Source organism: Neopsephotus bourkii, unplaced genomic scaffold, assembly GCF_033783945.1.
Source record: "Neopsephotus bourkii isolate Nb327-2 ecotype Australia unplaced genomic scaffold, CSIRO-AGI_Nbou_v1 NB_330, whole genome shotgun sequence".
NCBI classification, from domain to species: Eukaryota; Metazoa; Chordata; class Aves; order Psittaciformes; family Psittacidae; genus Neopsephotus; species Neopsephotus bourkii.
Window position 1 is genome coordinate 1,955,773 of NW_026900838.1, and position 17,183 is coordinate 1,972,955.

A 17,183-nucleotide genomic window follows, 5' to 3' on the forward strand; every position below is an offset into this window, starting at 1 on the left:
TGTAAATTTCATATGTGAATTTGCATCTTGCTTTTTCCATACTTAATGACTGACATTACTTACCTATTCCTCCTTCTAGAAGGTCAGGTCAGATCTCTCTCTCAAGAAGGTTCTTATTGACCATCTTCCCCTCTATCTATCACCATCTGTTTACTCTTACTACACATGCTTTTGTTTAAGCCATAGTGTGTTTAAAAAGAAAAAAAAATGCAATTCATTTAACAAGTTCCCCCATACTCTGATCATCTCTCTTTCCCATCCTCAGTATTAATTCTCCTCAGATTTTTAGGTGCAGGACTTCCTGTTGTTCCTAGTACATACTCCCTGTCTCCAGGTATGAGCAGTATAAGAAATTTTCTATTGGAAGAGACCCAATTTTAAAGGCATCTAACAATCAGCACATTCAGAGTTAATAATCTATTTGAGAATAAAGTACTGTGCAGCTGATTGTCACTTCCACGAAGATGCTAGTACTGACTTGACTTGCAGGAAGGTTCCTTCAAAGCCTGTATTTACTGTACACTTCCTGCAGACACTCAGTGGGAGGGAAGAAGCAGAATATATAGTTATGAAGATGAGAAATAACTATACTAATCCTTTTGGCCATATAGGCTTATCCTGAAAGCTATACTATGTACAATGTGGTAGCTTCTTGAATAAAAAGTCAACACCATCTGTATCTCATTTGTCTACCTAACATCAAAGTAAATGCTTTAATGCCTATTGCTTATGTCAAAGCTAAAGAAGTCAGTATGGTTATGCTGGTCATTACGGCTGTTTCCAAGACCACAATCAGAGAGGTATCTTCTGTGGAATCTAGCAAGTATGGTTCTCAGCCTTTCACAGGTCTTTTCCATCAGGAATGCCAAAGACAAGTACAAGAAAAATAGCCTCCAGACTTCAGACAGTACAGTAAGGGGAAGGAACATCACAGCCAGCCTGAATGAAATTGAGAAAGAAATTTATGTGTTTCAGTCTGAATTCCTATCAACATGCTAAATGTAAACTTATTTAGGACAGCAGTTGTACAGTCACTGGAGGAAGAGAAGCATATATGACAGACCTAACAGCATGGAGGTAAAGGAAGGTCTGCTTCTCATTACAGCAATTGTGATGGAAGAATCATTTCTACACAAAAATATGGATTTCAAAGCATCTTCTCTTACAAAACTGTATCACATTTAAGACCTTAAAGAAAAAATAAGAATCCATTAAAAACAAACTTTAAAACCTTAAGCTTTTTTACAGGGTGCAATTAAGTCATTTCATAGCATAAAGATCAATTATCAGAAGGAATGAAAGCAGCATCCTTAGTAGCAACATACCACTCAATTTAGAATCCTGGTGGAAGTGGTTCTCTCCTGACATATGCTGCAAGCATTCCTCTCTTCTTGTGAAAAGGAGGAAGCAGTCTGGGCAAGCAAAACACTGAATAAGCTGCGGAGGGAGATCTTTTATATGTCCGTCATTTTCACCTAGCTGGAAAAGAAAATTATCTAATTAGGAAAAACTACAGCCTACTCCTATGCACTTCAGCTAGTGAGACACAAGGGACTGGCCAAACTGCCACTGTCAAACTCAGCTGCTCATCATTACTACACTGGCAACTTTTCCATTCCTTTCTTGCACCAATGGGAGCAAGCACCTTCCCCAGGGGGCTCCATCAACTCTTAGCTAGTCCCTTTACCCAGTCTCTCAAAAAAAGCTCCTTCTATCACCAAAGCAGATGTTTTTCCTCCTGTCAGTTTTTCCCTAATCTTACTGACCGCCAGCTTCTCAAAATGCTGCTCCTCTGAGCAGCCTGACAGGTCTGTGACTTTCAGCAAAATTAACTCCTTCTACCCCTTTGCCTTCTACATTAACTTCAGATCCCTGCCTTCAGGGAAAAAAAAAATCTTTAATTTTGTTTCCAACATCTTTGCTTACTCCTTCCTTATGTGACTCAAAGAATCCTCAATGATATACTTAAGCTTTTCTCTACAGGTTCATTTAGGATTATCTCCCATCCTTCTACACCAAAATAATCCCATCTTCCTGCCTGCTGCAAAAGCCACTCTCTAAGTGCAGCTAATGCTCTTGGACATGCCACAGACACACAACTTAGAAGCAACACGAAAAGATCAAGTACAAACTATGATGTAATCTTTCAAGCTTGTCAGGTATGACTACGCATTAAGAGTTACTACTACTAGCTAAAAGGAGTCTGATACTCACAGTATTTAAAACTTCCTCCAAATTTAACATAGCTTCTGCAGACTAGACAGATACCCAACAACATTTGTTATTAAAACACTACACTTTGAAAATGCTACCCATTACCCAACACAACACCAGATTGCTTAAGTGAAACAATGGAACTGTTGGAACAAGTCCAGAGGAGGGCCACAAGGATGATCAGGGGGCTGGAGCACCTCCCATATGAAGATAGGCTGAGAAAGTTGGGGCTGTTCAGCCTGGAGAAGAGAAGGCTGCGTGGAGACCTCATAGCAGCCTTCCAGTATCTGAAGGGGGGCTATACGGATGCTGGGGAGGGACTCTTCATTAGCGACTGTAGTGATAGGACAAGGGGTAATAGGTTAAAACTTAAACAGGGGAAGTTTAGATTGGATATAAGGAGGAAATTCTTTCCTGTTAGGGTGGTGAGGCACTGGAATGGGTTGTCCAGGGAGGTTGTGAATGCTCCATCCCTGGCAGTGCTCAAGGCCAGGTTGGATGAAGCCTTGGGTGATATGGTTTAGTGTGATGGGGGGGTTGGAACTTGATGATTTTAAGGTCCTTTCCAACCCTAACTATTCTATGATTCTAAGTTTTGTTTTCCTCTTTCTGTTGCCTCTCTTTTCCCCCATCTCCTTCTGCTGCTTTTTATGTGACTTCTTTCACCCTAACTTCTTACCTTATCTTTCAGTTCTGGAGATGAAAAAAAAAGGGAATACCTTATGACAGCACCAATAGAGGGAGAAGAGGTTCAAGACAGAACTACAGTCCTCTCAAAAGTGCACTGGTCTAATGGTCTAGACTTAATGGGAGTACAGGATACAGTGCTTGAAACAGCAGAATAACAAAAATTACCTTGAAGACTAAAAGAAAGGAGGGGAGAAAGAAGCTTAAAACGATTAAAAATCAAAATCTGTACATAGATACACATCTTGAAATGCCCCTATTACTTTCAGTCAGGTGAGTAACTTATTCTCATGATCTTGCCTTATATAGAAGATGATCATTGTACTGCTGAGAGGTTGAAAATATTTGGCAGCATATCACACAGGCAACAGCATTATTTGGGGGCCCACGTAGTGTGACTGCTGGGTCACAAGGAGAATGATCAAACCTGGAGAGAAAGGAATAATTAACAAAGTAGTCCCCTCTAAATAGTCAAACCAGTTTTTTTCTTAAGGGAGGGGATAAGGAGGGGGATAAAATCTGCCTTTTGAAGTTGTTGGACAAAACCCTATCAAATAGACCTAAACTACAAAATTCCTCATTTCCTCTGTCATTAAGCATATCAGTTGAAGTACCCTGTAGAGAGCTGATTCTCCCTGCAGCTTCCCTGTTATAATGACCACTTTGCAGACAAATCATACCATTTTTAAGAGCAAAGGAACTAACAAAACCTAAATTTCCTACAGAGGAATTTTTTAAAATTATTGATTTTTACCTCCCTGCACAAGTTGTGGCCAGGATGGAGTTAATTTTCTTTGTAGCAGCTTATACAGTGGGTGTGTTTTGGAATTATGAACAGTGTTGATAGCACAGGGATGTTTTAGCTATTGCTGAGCAGTGCTTGCACAGCGTAAAGGCCACCTTTGTTTTTCAGACTGCCCCACCAGCATGAAGGCTGGGGGTAGGCAAGAGGCTGGGAAAGAACACAGCTGGGACAGCCAACAACTGACCAAAGGGGTCTCCCATACCATGAACACTGTGCTCAGCAATAAAAGCTGAGGGAAGGAGAAAAGGGGGGATGTTTGGAATGACGGTGTTTGCCTTCCTAAGTTACTATGTGTGATAAAGCCCTGTCTACCAATGGGAATTCCTTATTTTGCTTTGCTTGTGCACACAGCTTTTGCTTCACCTAAACTGTTTTTATCTCAGCCCAGAGTTTTCTCACATTTATCCTTCCAATTCTCTTCCCACCCCACTGGGGCGAGTGAGTGAACAGTTCTCTGGGGCCAAGCTGACTACTAGGGTTAAACCACAACACTTCCTACAGCTTCCCTCCTTACCATTTTCCCCACATTCAGTAGTTAAAAGGCAGTATCTGCTGAAACTGACCCCAGACACAGCAAGTGCTGACTAGCAATAATCAGCTATGAACAGTTATCTGGCCTATAGCTCTTGCTCCTCTTTCCTTTCATTAGGGGTATTTTTTAATCTTACCATCAAGTTGTATACATTTTGCTCTTTTTCATGTTTGGATGAAGATGTAACAGAACTGAAGAACAAAAATCTTGTTTCTTAAAAGTTAAAAAATGCTCAAGAGGAGAGAATCAATTCTGAATGAAAAACATCAAATGAAAAAACAACCAACTAGGAAGTTCATCATATTATTTACATAAAATCTCTAACTTATTAACCTGCTCTCCAAGTGGAATTTTGTCACTATAGGTAGTTTAAAATGGACTTGATGTTGACATACTAAGTTGAAGCATATTCTTTCATTATTTCTTTCACTATGTCCTTACCTTTGAAGGTGACCTAACAGAAGATGTCCATTATCAAACTCTCTGTTGCAGTGCATCACAGGGCAAGCCATGGGACTGCTCTTGACTTTCATCTGACGGGCTCTCTTACAAATACCCCTTTTTCCACAGTTAACACTTTCTGGTTTGAGACCTGTGTTATCAAACAAAGCACTTAACTAGAATCTGAATTACAGAGGCTTAAAAGAACAAAATAAAACACAAGCCCTAAAACATTAAAAAAATGAGTTATATAATTCTTAAAAGCAAGCTAACAATGTACTGTAACTCAATCCTGCTACAGTAAGTCTGTTCTTTCATTTGAAGAATCTGCCTCTTCAATCCCCAGTAGGGTTACTTTTCAAAGACTTCTGACACCTTCCTCAAGGTCCTGCATGCAGTATTTTATATTGATTGAACATGATGACTTTATACTTATGTAGATATTTTCCTGAGCAGTAGTTCAACAGTAATGTTTTTCTTTCTAGCAGCTTTGCTTATAAAAGTAGCTAACATCGCCTTAGTGGCTTTCAGACTTTGTATACTGAATTTTTTAAGCAGCAAAACACTGAAAGAATAACTTTGAAAGAACTTTCAAATGCCACGCTGTAGCACAGTTAATATTGTAAGATTTGGTTATGCATGAGGCACCTGCAAGCTCAGTGTCGGTACTGCTTAATACAATTATCACACATTCTATCCTGTGATGCAGGACTTAAAAAAACAAAAAAGTATCACAGAACCTTAAGTTTCCTATTCTTACCTGGCATTTTTAACCATTGGTCCACGCATAATCTTGCGGCTTCTGTGTCACTGTTTCCCCGAATAAACTCTAGTTCTTGCAACCCATGAGCATATTGAGAGTCAACCTTCTCCTGAAGGGGAAAACATGTAATTTGAATTTTGCAGGTTACTTCACCTGATGGGGATTGAGGAGCCACCCACATTAACAAAAGGATTTTTTTATCCTTCATTCTTGGACTACTTTAAAAGCTACATAGCTATCTCTGACTCCATTTTATAGTTGAGAAAGCATGTGGAGGCATTAACAGATTGCCAGATTGTAAGCGGAGGAGACAGGAGAAGGCCTCTCTGGACTTGAAGGCTACTTTGGACTGTATCTAACAGCCTTTTACTCGGTTGCAATAAAGTTGCATAGACTATTAACAAGTTGCAACTATAGTACAATGCTGTGACTTTAAAAATCATTAGGGGTGTTCAGAAAATTAGTCTGGAGAGTCAGCATGTTCTACCAGTACTCCATTTGTCCCTGCTGAATTTCATGAGGTTCTTGTAAGCTCATTCTTTCAGGTGGTCTGAGGCCTACTGACAGCAGCCTTACCCTTAAGCCTATTGACTGCGTCTCCCAGTTCATAATAACATGAACCTTTTCAAATAGTTGCACAACACAATTACTAGAATTCAACTTTAAAATTCTGCCTTACGCATAGAAAAAATTTATCCCATTATCAAATAATACCTGATACAAAGATTTCACGTGGCAAATGGCTTCCCAAAAATCTCAGACAAAAGCACAATGGTGGTTTGTGATAACTGTTAGTTTTCAATTATTTAACTAGAGTAACTGATGCTGAGGTCCCTTCACTATATGTACAAACAAGAGAGCAAGTTTTTGCCACTGGCTTGCACGAAGTTACTTTCCCCCCCTTCCCTTAGAACTACAATAAGACTAGCAAACTGATCAGCTAAAAGCCACTGAAGAGACAAAGTCCACACTGTGTTTCAAACGATACTCCAGAAGGAAAAAAAATAAATAAAATCTCTATTTTGCTCACCCATCATTTTGTTTACTTCACAGTAAATAAAATTTACTTTCACAGAGTGAAAGTAAATACACTCATGACTACAAGGCCTGTATTATGTAATTCTACTTAATAGTACATAACAAACAAAGCCCACAGTAAAATATGTCTAATACCTTAAAGGCTTTGTTTCTCTCTTCTTTTTGCTGTTTCTCAACTTCTACGTGACGTGCCAGACGATCCAAGGTCGACGCAACTCGTTCTTTCTGATAGTCAATGTGATCTTTACGCTTAGTATTTCTCTACAATGGAAAATTTAAACTTTTATTTGGTAACTGTTAAGTAACAGGTACTAATACATTGAAAAGCAATGTCCAAGCATCAGGGTGCAATTCAGTACATAATTCCAATCCTAAATTCCATGATCTACATTGCTAGTTTTCTCTTCCTATTTACCAGCATCTATAACTTACGTTAACAAATGAACAATTCCCACCTCCTACATATTTAAGGCAATTCAACATTAACATTAGCCTCACTAAAGCACATAGATGATTATGCTAGGTGTCCTAAAAGTTTCAAATTAAAAATAAATAAATTCTTCTAAGAACAAAAATCACTACAGCTTTGAAAGGCAACATGCAGACCACCTGAAAAACTGATAACTGGTATCATTCTTGCTCTTAGACAACATTGCCTGATATCTTCAGAAAGGCAGATGACCTTTTTCTAGCATAACAGGCATACACTGTAGTTTGCTCCTGCTGCACAATCAACTCTAGCAATCATCCCTGATGAATGAGCCTGTGCATGTACAGAAGTCCCACCTTTCCTTAAGAACCAGGCTTGTTTCATACATTCCATACTGCAACACTGGAAAATATGAGCCAAGAGATGTTCACTGCTGCTAAAAACAGCTCTAGCAGAGTCATTCTCAGTCACTGTCTTCCTCAAAGGCCCTGCAGAGTAGGCACAATAAGCTTGGGGGATACCTGAATTGACCTGCTTCTGACTCTTACATTCTTAAGAGGAATTATGAAGAGTGAGGCTGAAGTTGCCATCAGAATAACATCCTCCAATCTATGAACTGCTCCTTACAAATTATTTTAGAAGAAAAATGCCTGGGAATAGGCCATATAACATTTGCAGGCTAGAAACTGAATACACCAATTTATGAGGTCATTTGAATTTTTCTTCAACACACTTGCTAAAACCACTGAAAGTCGACTAAAAGTTCCAAGTCCTTTTCAAGAAGGCAAAAACACCTCAGGAAAAAATGAAGTGTTGGCATTCTTACCTTCCAATCAAGAGGAGGTAAAAGTCAAAAGACTTCAATGATGTTTTATTTATTGCTTGTTAAAAATACCTCTAGCAAGTATTTTTATGAAAAGTAACTGTTGGGAAAAAATACAGACTAATTATTTTACCAGCTGAGAAGTCTCAAAATATATTACAACATACTCACATGAACATGATAACTGCTATTAGGTTCTTCATCCTCGCTACTGACAAGATCAATGCTTTCAAGTACAGGCCTTAAGGGTCCTTCCTGAAAAAGTGAAATAAACATGAAACAGGATGAGTAACTCAACATACACCAAATGTACACCAATACCCAATCTTTGGGTAACCAGGCCTGGCTAACAGACATCTGGCCCACTGGCATGTCATGTAAGGCTTTTTTATTTGTTCAGGTTTTAGCTTGACATGCATTCTGACCAAATACCCAAGTTGCTTAAAAAGCACTATTAAACTTCTGCATAATTATACACACACTAGCACACAGAAAGCATGAAACTAACTTTCAGTATGTGTGACCACAAACTTAATATATCTTTGACAAAATAATTACATAAGAATAATTGCGTATACATGTGTAAACACACTAATTAAACGGAAAAAGTTCACATTAAAGTGCACTAAAAAAAAACTGGCACAAGTTGTACTATTTATGCTTTAAATCTCTGTTCCTGCAGGTTTCCAGCTTTAAGACTGTTGAGTAACTGACCAATGTTGTGAACCAACATGTACTTAGAAAGTTTTGACTTCTGCAACCTCACAGGTAATAAAATTCAAGTCCTTGGCAGACTTGGGTTGGGAGCAAAAATAAAAGTCCTGTTTCAGAGATGCTCTGTAACACCTCTACAATTGTACCCGGTTCTGTCTGTGATGTAACTGAAAGCTAGAGAAGCAAATGTTTGAGCCTGTATGCCTAGTATCTAACACCCCAGGGGGAAAGGAAACAAAATATTTACATAGTAAAATGTTTCAGCAAATCACTTGATTTTGGTATACCCCAGGTTCAAGTGCTCTTCTGATATCATTTTTATTGGAAAACAACAATTACAAGGAAAACTAAAAACTTGACCTGTTCCTTAAGATCTCTGTAGGAGCTCAAAGAGCTGCAACTGTTTTTCATTAATCAATTTTTGTAACATCATCAGTTACCAAAATAGGCCAGAAGTCCTCTTTAGGTTTGAAATAAAATGAAGCATTCATTTGCAAGAAATTAAGTGGCTGCTCCAACTCTTCCAGGACAGAAATATTATGCATCTTTTGTTATGCAGCGCAGCCAAAACACTGTAAAAGGTCAAGGCTGTAAGGTAGATGAAATATATTTGTTTTCCCTGGATCTCAAATTGAAATCATTATTGAAGAAGCCAGAGCCTATGGAATCATGTTTTTCTTTGAATTCCAACTTCTGAAATAAAAATCACCAACAGTGAAGAAAACTGCACATAAATTGAATCAGAAAATTCAAGCAATTTTTAAATACACAGCTCTTCAATTTTCCAGTTGAGTTTTATTATATACTATATATAGTATACAATATATATTATATATTGTATATTGGAAGATATATAATCTTCCTATGCATTTAACACATGTTTACAGAAATTAAACACAAATCCCTCCTTAACAGTGTTTGCCATTCACTGTAACACAACAGAGGAGTCAGGAGTTATTTAAACACGCATTATCTTGAGCTCCCACATGAAATAACAAAGGTAAGGGCAGCCACTGCCTAGAAAAGGCACCAACTCTATCACGGAAAACTTACATTTTTAAAAAAGCAGCATAATGAAGAGCTCTGTCTTTAAAGAAATATCAGCGAAAAAAAATATGAGTGGATCGATACCATTAAAAAAAACCCAAAACAATTCAGTCTAATGCTTTCAGTGCAGACTGTGGCAACTTGAATAATCTGTCTACTTAAGTGCTACAGACCCCATTAAACCTGTGAATCCCTTCACTCTTGCCTTACCCTTACCAAGGAAACAGAATGGGGGACAGTCCTATTTTAAGAAATCAAGCCATTAGGAATACTGGCTTGCATTGTAGATATATTTTTCTGTTGATATGCAAAACTTAAATGACTTTAAGTGGCAAAAATATGTTTCATTGAAGAATTAAAAGGTGGGAATTACAGAAGAACAGTTAAGTTTCCTGAATGAGGGCAAATCTGACTGCAAAGGCTGAAAAAACTCTAGCAGCAGCGGAGCTTTTGCTCCATCAAATCAGGACTTTACTCAGTCCTACAGTAAGAATTCAAATACTCTAAGGCAAGTAACTGAATTGGAAAAAAACCACCCCAAACAACAAAAGAAAAAACCATAAAAACCCAACCAAACCAACCCCAAAACATACCACAAAACCCCTTCCCCCCAAAACAAGCAAACAAAAAACCCACACCAGTGACCAGGTAGTAGTCATGCACAACATTTATGATGAAGCCTACATACTTTACTGTATGGAAATGATGATCTAAAGCTAACCAGGTGGTTTACAAATCCTTTTGCAAAGTCCAAGTTCACCCTCACTCAGAAGGGCAAATGGGAGACCCAAGGACACACTGCCCATATTAGGTGGTGGTCAGGGTCACACATTTTTTCCCTCATCTTCATCAGTGACAACAGTAAGCTCTTCATCCCAAGATATCAATCCTACACAGACTAGCCTAAGCACAATCATTTTCCTATATATAGCAGCCTGGCTCAGAAGCAATCATCTCTGCGACCACAGATTCTCTGCATTATCCACAGGTGAAAATAAGAAAAAAAGTTAAGCATTGATTTTAATAGGTCTCAGTTATTGCTCTCTGTGCTCCAGCAGTCCCTCTATGATTACACATTCAAAGCTATACTAGCTTCCTCCTTCTTTGCCCTGTATTTCAGGAAAATGAAACTTATACAACCATACTGCATGTGAATGCTTGTGTGTGTATATAATGAACTTAGAATTCATTAGTCAATTTTGACCAAATCAATTAAAAGACAAGAAGCCTCAGATCAACTACTTGTAATTTTCACAAAAATATGCACGTCCCTTATACTCAAGCACCTAATATCCCTGCAGAAAAGGTCTGTACATTTAACTTAATCAACTCTAATCAAACACCATACAAAATAATAATTAAAAAAATCTAGTTATTGTTCAGCATTAAGGATAAGACAAATCCATGGGAAACCAGCCATTATTAGTCCGGGCATCAATTAACCACTTGATTATATTTGCATAATTTGTTCCTTAAGGAAAATCATCTTTCTGTTCTTGCACATATCCCTGCCATCCAGCACCTCCATATGATGACATATTGAGGCCAGAACACAGGCAGCATCAAAACCGCTCTGCTTTTCTTGGACATTCAGCAGATATGGGTCTTAAAGTTACATCATGTAAACCACATGTCAGCATCAGACTAGGTGTTATACTGTAGCTATTATACAGTGCTCCACAATTTAAGACTGTTTAAGGCCTCTAACCCATTATTTCCTTCCTCTTCTTAACAAAGTATATGGTTTATACATTTTTGCAGAATGAGCAGTGCTTTATTCCATTAACATCAGTGGGGCTACTCATGAAGCAAAATGCTATGCAATCTAATTACCAAAAAAAGTCAGCTACAGTGGCTCCTCATATACCTCACTGATCACAGTAATCCCTCACTCACCTCCTGGGTCGCTCAAGTCTACATTCTCTATATAGGACCAACTGAAACCATTTAACACTCTTCCAAAACAAACAAACAAAAACCAGCCAAAAAACAAATCCCCAAACCAAGCACATAAACCTTTAGGATAAGCTTGTTACCCACCATAAAGGCTCACAAATTAAATTACCTTTAAATTCAAAAGTAATGCTTTCCATTGAAAATAAGACCATAGCCACAGTACACAAAGGCCCCCTCGTGTTTCACTGGGCTACCAAGAACATACCACAATGGACAGTGCGTTTCCAGTAAGAGGTATACTTACTCCAACGAACTCAATCTCATCATCTTCACTTTCAGAGGCTGATGGATTCTTGGAAACGCTGCCGGAGTTATGAGACTCCATTACCTAAACAGAAACAAAACATGCTTCATCAATTTATTTCATAAGTTTTCTTTAACTACGCAGCATTTTCCGTTTCATTCCTACTGTAGCTTTAAGGTCAGAGCTCAATGCTTAAGTCTAAACAGGGAGACCAGAGCTCTCGCCTAACGGCGCTATGTTACCGGTAGAACACAGGACAGCTCAGTAACAGCCGCGAAGTGAGCTCCAGCATTATTAGTAGCTGCAGGCACTTTTGATGCTTTCGGGCACTCCAGAACCACCGCAAAGCCCAACGGCTGAGCTTCTTGCCTCAAAACAAGCGCCGTCCAGCTAAACGGAAACACCTCCACGAACGGCTCGCAGAGGAGCGACGGCCCTCCCGGGGGCCCCGGCACCTGAGCTCCACCGGCCGGCGCTGCTGACTCACGTTTCTCTACCCGCATGGGCACCACAGTGCCCAGTCGGTCAGACCACCGCAAGGCCGCCCCGCCACTGCGGCTCGGGGAAGCGGCGGCCTCCCCGGCTCTGCGGCTCGGGGGAGCGGCGGCCTCCCCGCCGGCCCGCCCGCCCAGCCGCCCCGCGGGGGTTGGGTTGCTAACCAACGGCCCCGCCAGCGCCCGAGGGCACCCCAACGCACCGACCCAGCGCGCCTCCGCTTCCTCTTCACCCCGGGGGCGGTGGGGAGGGGAGGGTGGGGCGGGAGCGCGGCGCGGCTTGCCGGGATTTGTAGTTGCCCGCCTGCTTCCCCTCGCTTCCCCCATGGCAGGTGCCAGCGCTACCTCGACAACGCCATGGCGCAGCCCCCCTTCCACCGCGGCGGCGTTTCGGGGCTCTTTCCTCCAATAATTTCCTGCCTCCCCTGTTCCACCTTCGGTTGGGATGCGCACAGTTCCTGCTCGCGGGAGGAAAAGCCACACGCCGCTTCCGGGCCAGGCGGAAAGTGGCGGCCATTGGGCTGACAGCGGACAGGGAGGGAAGGCGGGAAAATCGCCTGTGGTGGGGCGGGCTCGCTGAGGCGGAGGTCGCAGCCGGGGAGCGAGTTGCTGCCTGTGCTGGCCGTGCGGGGTTCAGGTCACCTCACCGCCTGCTCATCCATGGCTTGGCTGCAGGGAGCCTGTGGGAGACGATGCCAAGTGAAGTATAGACAGACAGCCTCATTGCTATCCCCTCATCTACTAGGCTAGTCTGAGAACTTGATCAATGACTTTCACGTGGTAATGCCATACTGGTCATTCCAGATAATTATCTTGTCACTAAAGTGCCTGAAAATGATTTCCAGGGTTAGCAGCTCCATCACCTTCTTGGGGCTCAGGGTGAAACTGATGGGCCTGTAGTTCTGCGCATCTTCCTTCTTGCCTTTCTTGAAGATGGAGGTGACACTTTCCTCCAGTACTCAGGCACCTTTCCTACTCACTATGATTGAGCAAAGACTATAAAGAGTGGCTTTGCAATGACATCTTCCAGCTCCCTCAGCACTTCTGGGTGCAATCCATCAGGGCCCATGTATGTCCAGTTTGCTTAAATATCTCCTGACTTGATCCTCTTCCACCAAGGATACATCCTCCTTGGTTCAGCCCTTCCCCAATATGTGGCTTTTCTTGTTATAAAAATTCCATCTTGGCCATGATCTGATTTAATTAATTTTTTATTACAATGGATTAATATCGAGAGGCAATAAGTAAGCAGCGCTGGGTGCGCCGGGGAGTCTCCGCTCCACCCAAGATGCACACTGAGATTTCTGGGGTACAGTCTCTTATACTGCTCGGTCTTGGGTTTCAACCAATCCTGTTGTCTCCTTCACCCGAGTATCGATGTGGTTCCTTTTCATTGTTCTCCTCCTGTTGCTGGGGTCTTATCTTCGGGTGAAGAAACTTCTTAAAAAGTTATTGAATTCCTTGGCAATACATTAATGGGGGATGTCTGTCACAAGCTTAACCACCATCTTAGCCCCCTAAATTCCATTTCTGATATAGTTACTTATTCAATACACGGGTTTCACCACATCCTGTAACACGATGTATCACTTGATTACCTAACCCCCCCTTAAGGCATTCAAGTAGTTAAAGTACCCCTTAAAGTAACAAAGTGTTTGATTAAGAAGGATTATTCCTTTGTTTCTTCTTCTCTTTCATCATTGTATTGACAGGAACATCTATCATAATCTGATCATTCTTATACATTCCACACATGATACAATGATTTCAAGGATTTTAGGTTCCACCCAAAGTACAATGATGACGAGGACTCCTAAGTTACTGACACAAATCATTCCTATATATCTCACATTCTGAAGGCTGGTCTGGATAGCAAAGACTCAGGCAAGAAGGCATTCAGTAACTCAGCTTTTTCCACATCCTGTGTCACAAGGTCACCTGTCATTCAGCAAAGGGCCCATTTTCCCATAGTCTTTCTCTTTTGTCACCTGTGTATTTACAGGAGCTATTCTTCCTGTTCCAGGTAGGACGGCTTTGATATCCCTGGCTAGATCCAATTCCAGCTGGGCTTTAGCTTTCCTAACTTCATACCTATATGCTTGAACAATGTTTCTGTATTTGTCCTAGGTTACACATCCTTGCTTCTACCCTTTGTATGCTTTTTCTATGTGTCTGCATTTGACCAGGAGCTGCTGCTTCATCTACACAGGCCTCCTGGCATTTTTACCAGACTTCCTATTCTCTGGAATGAACTGCTCCTAAGCTCAGAGGAGGTGATCCTTAAATACACAGATCAGCTTTTTCAGGCCCATCTTAAATCCAGGGCCTTATCCTATGATGCTCTTCCAAGCAGGTCTTTGAAGAGGCCAAAATTCACTTTCCCAAAGGCTAGGATTGCGAGCCTGCTTTTTACATTCCTCCCTCCCCTCAAGGATCCTGAGTTACACCATCTCATGTCACTGCAGCGAAGGCTGCCTTTCAGCTTCACATTCCCAGCAAGCTCCTTGTTGGTAAGAGGTCCAGCAAATCACTGCTATTCATTGGTCCTTGTTGACTCCTTTATGATTTGGAAGAGGAAGTTAGCAGGATTGCTTATGTCCTGCTGTGTTGTCTCTCCAACAAACACCTGTGTGGTTGAAGTCCCCCATGAGGACAAGGCATTGTGAATGTGAAGCTGCATCTATCTGCCTACCTCATTCTCTTGTTCTTCCTGGTCAGGCAGCCTACAGCAGACACTAGATCACCTTTACCTGTCCTCTTTCAGTCCCTCTCCATAAATTCTCATTTGGTTCCTCATCCATTGCCAGGCAGAGCTCTATACACTTCAGATGCTCTTTCACATAAAGGGCAACTTCCCTCCTTGTTTTCCTGGCCTGTCCATCCTAAGAAGCTGGTTGTCCTTCATTGTAACACTCCAGTCAGGGATGCCATCCACCACATCTCTGTGATCCCAACATTCCTGCAGCTGCACATAGACTAACTTATCATGGTTATTCCCCATACTCCTTGTGCAGTCAGCTATCATACTGGCAAAACCAATTTTGCCCTGCATAGTGAGGTGGATCTCATCTCTCTCAAGCAGACGGTGATCTGCAAGCAGTGTCCAGTGGTCATACAAGTCAAAACCTTGTCACCAACATCAGTTCTGCAAACGATTATTTACTTGTGTTATTAGTGCCCTTCTCATCTCCTCTGACTGCCAGGATGATGGAAACATCACTTGGGCTGCCATGTCCATGATTCTTGCCATTTATCTGCTACTGCTCTGCTGCTTCAACATATGATTACTTTGAGCCACACAAAGTAAAAGTTGGTATGAATCATCTTTACTCGCTGCATTGGCCTTGAGTAAAATGAACAATGTAAACATCACCTTTGACTTGTGTGCCCATATAAAAAGAGATGCTTGCATACAAAGCACTTCACTGGTGCATGCTTATCAAATCCATTATACACAGAAGAGAACAGGAGAGAAAGAACTCAGGGTTGCATGTTGAATTGACGTTACGGCAACTTAGTGAATAAACAACTATCAGGACATGTCGAGTGATATTTAATGTCAGCACTAATTTAGTGCACATACTTTTCTTGTAAACACAGTTACTATTACTAATGTTAGTTTTAAGCCTTCTTCCATAGGTGAATGAAAAAATAGCTTTATGGTAGAAGGCAGACACACTGAGGTGCTAGCTTTACATACTAGTTATATACTCATTAACAAACAAAACTTAATCATTACTGTTGGACTGTAAAAAAACACTGATTTGAGCAGTGGCATTTATGGCATTATTAAAACAATAAAAACCTGACTACCACTTGGAAAACTAAAATCATTGTTGCTTCCTAAACTTTCATATTTTGCTTTATAATTTAAATTTGCTAACAGTACATTGATAGCAGCCATTCTGTTTGCATCTTGCATTTGCACTTAATTACTTTTGATTCTTGAGGACAGATAATATGAGGTGCAGTAGTAACAGGTTACTAGCACAGCAAAGTGGCATTATTTTTCCAAACTCTGATACCAAATGAAAATGACACTCATTTCAATATTAATGTTTCAGCAGTAAATAATGTAAATGCTTACTCTTGTAATGTCCCATCCAAACACCCTCCTTTTATTTAAAGAGTACAGTTAAGGAAAAAAAAAAGTAGTCAGGGAATTGCCATGCAATCATGTCAGCATTTCCAATATGCTAACAAAACTCCAAGTCTCTGAATTTGCGTATTTCAGCTAATTCCTGGGAAAGCATGGGCTTCCCAGTTTGGGTTAGCTTAGGAAAGTTCTTATACAGAGTTTATTTCATAGAGAGGAGAGAAAATGTACCCTGATGGACTTCTGGGCTGCACAGCACATTCACTAATTTGGTAAGACAGTAAGCATTTTCAACACAGGCAGTAGCTTGCCAAAGGCAGGGGCAGACAAACCTAGGAGAGCATGGCGTGCTTACAGTTTGCTCTTCAAGAGCCAGGATCTCCAAGTCCGAACCTTCAAACAAGGTATGGGTATCACCTATGATGGGGAAGTTCTTTCTGAGCAAACTGTCTGTATGAACTCTCTAACACTCTGTAGCAACTAATTCCATATATTCATTATATGCCCTCGATTATTTTTTTAATAGAACTTAAAGGTATTTCACCACCTTGTTTCTCTCCTTGCTCATAAAAGTGATTGAAACATTGCCTTTCTAAACATTTATTTCCTTCTTGTGTCAACAGTGCATGCTGCTCTTGGTCTAGGAAATTTGGATGTCTGGTATTTTGTTGGGGGTTTTTTTACTCCTATCTATATACCGTAATAAGAGGGGACATGCATTAAACCCCTGATTTGTTCAACAGGGTACCCTTTCAGTAAGTTTTTTATCATGTTCTTCACATATCTCAATTTTTTTCCCTTCTAAGAAAGCGAACGTTCTTACTGAGCAGTTCATAATAAACAACCACATTCTTTTCCATGGTAATCTTCAAGTTTAATCTAAAATGCAATAGTAGAAA

The 17,183-nt window shown here is 40.7% G+C and overlaps 1 protein-coding gene across 1 annotated transcript in view; it reads right to left on the reverse strand.

The window, feature by feature from the left end:
* Positions 1 to 12,674, reverse strand: part of ZNF451 (zinc finger protein 451) — a 33,880-nt gene extending 21,206 nt beyond the window's left edge. Inside the window, exons 1-8 of the mRNA XM_061347858.1 lie at positions 12,392 to 12,674; positions 11,695 to 11,778; positions 7,905 to 7,988; positions 6,616 to 6,741; positions 5,440 to 5,551; positions 4,680 to 4,830; positions 3,202 to 3,328; positions 1,326 to 1,479 (exon numbers count right to left, since the gene is read on the reverse strand). Of these exons, the coding sequence (XP_061203842.1) occupies positions 1,326 to 1,479; positions 3,202 to 3,328; positions 4,680 to 4,830; positions 5,440 to 5,551; positions 6,616 to 6,741; positions 7,905 to 7,988; positions 11,695 to 11,775 (835 nt within the window). The 5' untranslated portion in view covers positions 11,776 to 11,778; positions 12,392 to 12,674. The remainder of the gene's footprint in view (positions 1 to 1,325; positions 1,480 to 3,201; positions 3,329 to 4,679; positions 4,831 to 5,439; positions 5,552 to 6,615; positions 6,742 to 7,904; positions 7,989 to 11,694; positions 11,779 to 12,391) is intronic.
* Between the last annotated feature and the right edge of the window lie 4,509 nt (positions 12,675 to 17,183).